This window comes from Penaeus vannamei, chromosome 37 (assembly GCF_042767895.1).
Source record: "Penaeus vannamei isolate JL-2024 chromosome 37, ASM4276789v1, whole genome shotgun sequence".
NCBI classification, from domain to species: Eukaryota; Metazoa; Arthropoda; class Malacostraca; order Decapoda; family Penaeidae; genus Penaeus; species Penaeus vannamei.
This window is the reverse complement of record NC_091585.1, coordinates 62,501-65,000: the sequence shown is the minus strand read 5'-3', so window position 1 is coordinate 65,000 and position 2,500 is coordinate 62,501. Positions and strand designations below refer to the sequence as shown.

At 43.3% G+C, this 2,500-nt stretch overlaps 1 protein-coding gene across 9 annotated transcripts in view; it reads right to left on the bottom strand.

Moving 5' to 3' along the window:
- LOC113824317 (zinc finger protein 271) overlaps nucleotides 1-2,500 on the bottom strand; it is a 65,249-nt gene that overhangs the window by 2,561 nt on the left and 60,188 nt on the right. For 7 of the 9 annotated variants that reach the window (XM_070115101.1, XM_070115102.1, XM_070115106.1 and 4 more), the window contains one exon: nucleotides 1-2,500. This exon is cut by the window's left edge and continues 702 nt beyond it; it is cut by the window's right edge and continues 1,484 nt beyond it. The exons of the other annotated variants lie outside the window; for them this stretch is intronic. In XM_070115101.1, the coding sequence (XP_069971202.1) occupies nucleotides 2,457-2,500 (44 nt within the window). In that variant the 3' untranslated portion in view covers nucleotides 1-2,456. 9 annotated transcript variants of the gene reach the window in all.

Below are 2,500 nucleotides of genomic sequence, written 5' to 3'. Positions count from 1 at the left end.
ACAATCATGGTAAAGGCTAAAACATTCATTTTAAAGAATCAAACGACTGTCACATTGGTTGCCGTCATCTAACTACCCCTTATCCGTAACAGGATACATGAAGATACCTATGGAGACCACTACAGTTCATGATGCATGAAAGTTAATTATTCTTCACAAGAATTACAGATTAAAAGAACTATGTATACAATAAAACAAAATATGATCCTCTAAATTTTATCGTGTCAGAAAGGGCAAAGGAGTCAAAAATTACAATAAAATGTGTTATATGTCAAAGGTTTGAGATCAATATAGGATAGTATGGTAGTGAAAAGGGAGAAAAGGGGAGTAAGAGAACTAGTGCAGAAATTAATATAAAGGGGAGGGTAGTTGAGAGGATGAGGTATGCGGAAATGGGGTTTTTGCGAGAAGGAACAGAAGGATTGGGGGGGGGGGGGATGTGGGTGGTGTTCCCTCGGACCATCTTTAGGGAGTTTTGGATGTCTTCAAGGGTTTCTGGGAGTTGGGTGAAGAGGACTGAGAAACAAAGGTTCTCTTATAAGGAGAGGAAGAGGAGATAGATATCTGAGGAACAAAAGAAGAGGAAGGTGCAGGAGAGAATGTAGTAGGAGAGGGTGGAGTGGAACGTTACGGCTACCTGGTATGACAAAGTGAGGAGGGGTAGGTATCAGGGAAGTGGTAGAGATTGGAGTTTCTGGATTTAGAATGGAAAATGGATTTGACTGGGGGATAGGGTAAGCAGACGTAGGACACAGGTTTAGGGTACAAGGGAGAGATACCTGGGGTGATGTAGAAATATCATGTGAAAATAATGGGGGAGCAGAGTGAAGGACTGTTTTGGAACAAGTTGAGAGAAAAACCTCCCCGTCGTCCTTCCTGTCTGGCCTCAAGTTCAGTGAGGCCTACTCTTAAACCGAGGACTGCTACCCTACACTCAAACTTATAGGCATGGCAGCTCCTATAAAATACATTATGGGAGTTTCCACAACTGGCACATGTACGTGGCTAGTCAGGGCAATTTGAGTGGTCATGACCAACTTGGGCACAGAGGGCAACAGGCTGTTGGAGCGACAATGTTTGGCTGGGAGGCCAAAACGCCAAGATTTCTGACACTGATGAGGAAGGGGTCGATATGGTCGAACATGATAGGATAATCTACCAATATTGCCAAGCTAATCTTGGCAATATTGACGTGGGACTTGTGATGGCCTCTGGGAGGAATAGTGTAACACTGTACTGCCACTGCATCATATTTGATAAGGCAGGAAAATAGGTTATTTTCACAGTCTGACCAGTCCTTGTCATACATGGGACAAGATTTAGGGGAATAGAAACAGTTCCAGTACAAGCATTAAGAGCAGGATGAGGTTCGACAGGAATGGGTTTGCCAGAAAAGTCAGTTAGGGTAGATAGAACACAAGCTTGGGCTTCAGATGTAACCGATGAAAGAGAAGGGTATTCTCAGAATAGGGGGCTGTGAGGGGGATCACAAAGAATCGATCTCATGCAGGGGGTGGGGGGGGAATAAGGTTGGAGTAGTAATAAGGGAAGAAGGGGTAGACATTGAAGAGGACTGTGTAGTAGGAGATGGAGAGGAGAATGTTGGGAGAGAGGAAGGGGTGCTTTCTGGAGGTTTAGTAATAACCTGTGTGGGTGTTTTGGAATGGATAGAGTTGTCAGTAAGCATTGAGGAGGAGGTATTAGTATCAGTGATCAGAGCTGTGGTCAAAGGAGGGTCGGGGTCTAAAACCCATCAAAATCAAATTCAGTTAGGCTATTTGATAAAGGGGCAAGACTTAATACCCCTATTAAGGATAAAGAATCTTCATTATTGCCCATGGCAAGCCTGAATAAAGTGGGGAAAAGAAATGATCTGCCCCTCAGGGTCCTCATAAGGGGTAAGAGATAGGCAATTAACCAAGGGAATACTGTGCCCATGGCTCCCTAAGACCCTTCATGACTGACACAAAGCCAGCCTTTCATCCCTTCAGCACAACTCTCACACCTTAGGAATGGGATAGAAGGGAATAAAGAAGATACAAAAGAGGAAAGAAGAGAAGGCAAGACCAAGCAAAATTAGTTGAGGCGAGGGCTTTGGCCCAAGGTAGGGGTGATCCCCTACATTGGGTCTCAGTCCCCGTCTCCTAAGCCCTCTCACGACGACAACGAGCAAGGTATTGAGAAGGCTCTAAATTTTAAGACAACTTTTTCCTGATATTGTCAATAGGAAATGTGTTCCTTTGGGATTAAATGTCGGGTGTTTGATGCATTCTCACAGTCCGATATATTCTTTTGGATGAAAGCATATCCACTGACCAAACTGACATAAGCGTGTCATCTCCCTGTACACAAAACATTTTTTTGAATGTCTATATGGTTTCTCTTTGCATGTACTCATATTTGACTAACTCCATTATGTATTCAATTGAGAAACCTAATAGCTTCGCTTCCCCTTTCTATGTATTTTCATGTATTGCACTAACTTCTGTTTTTCTGATAT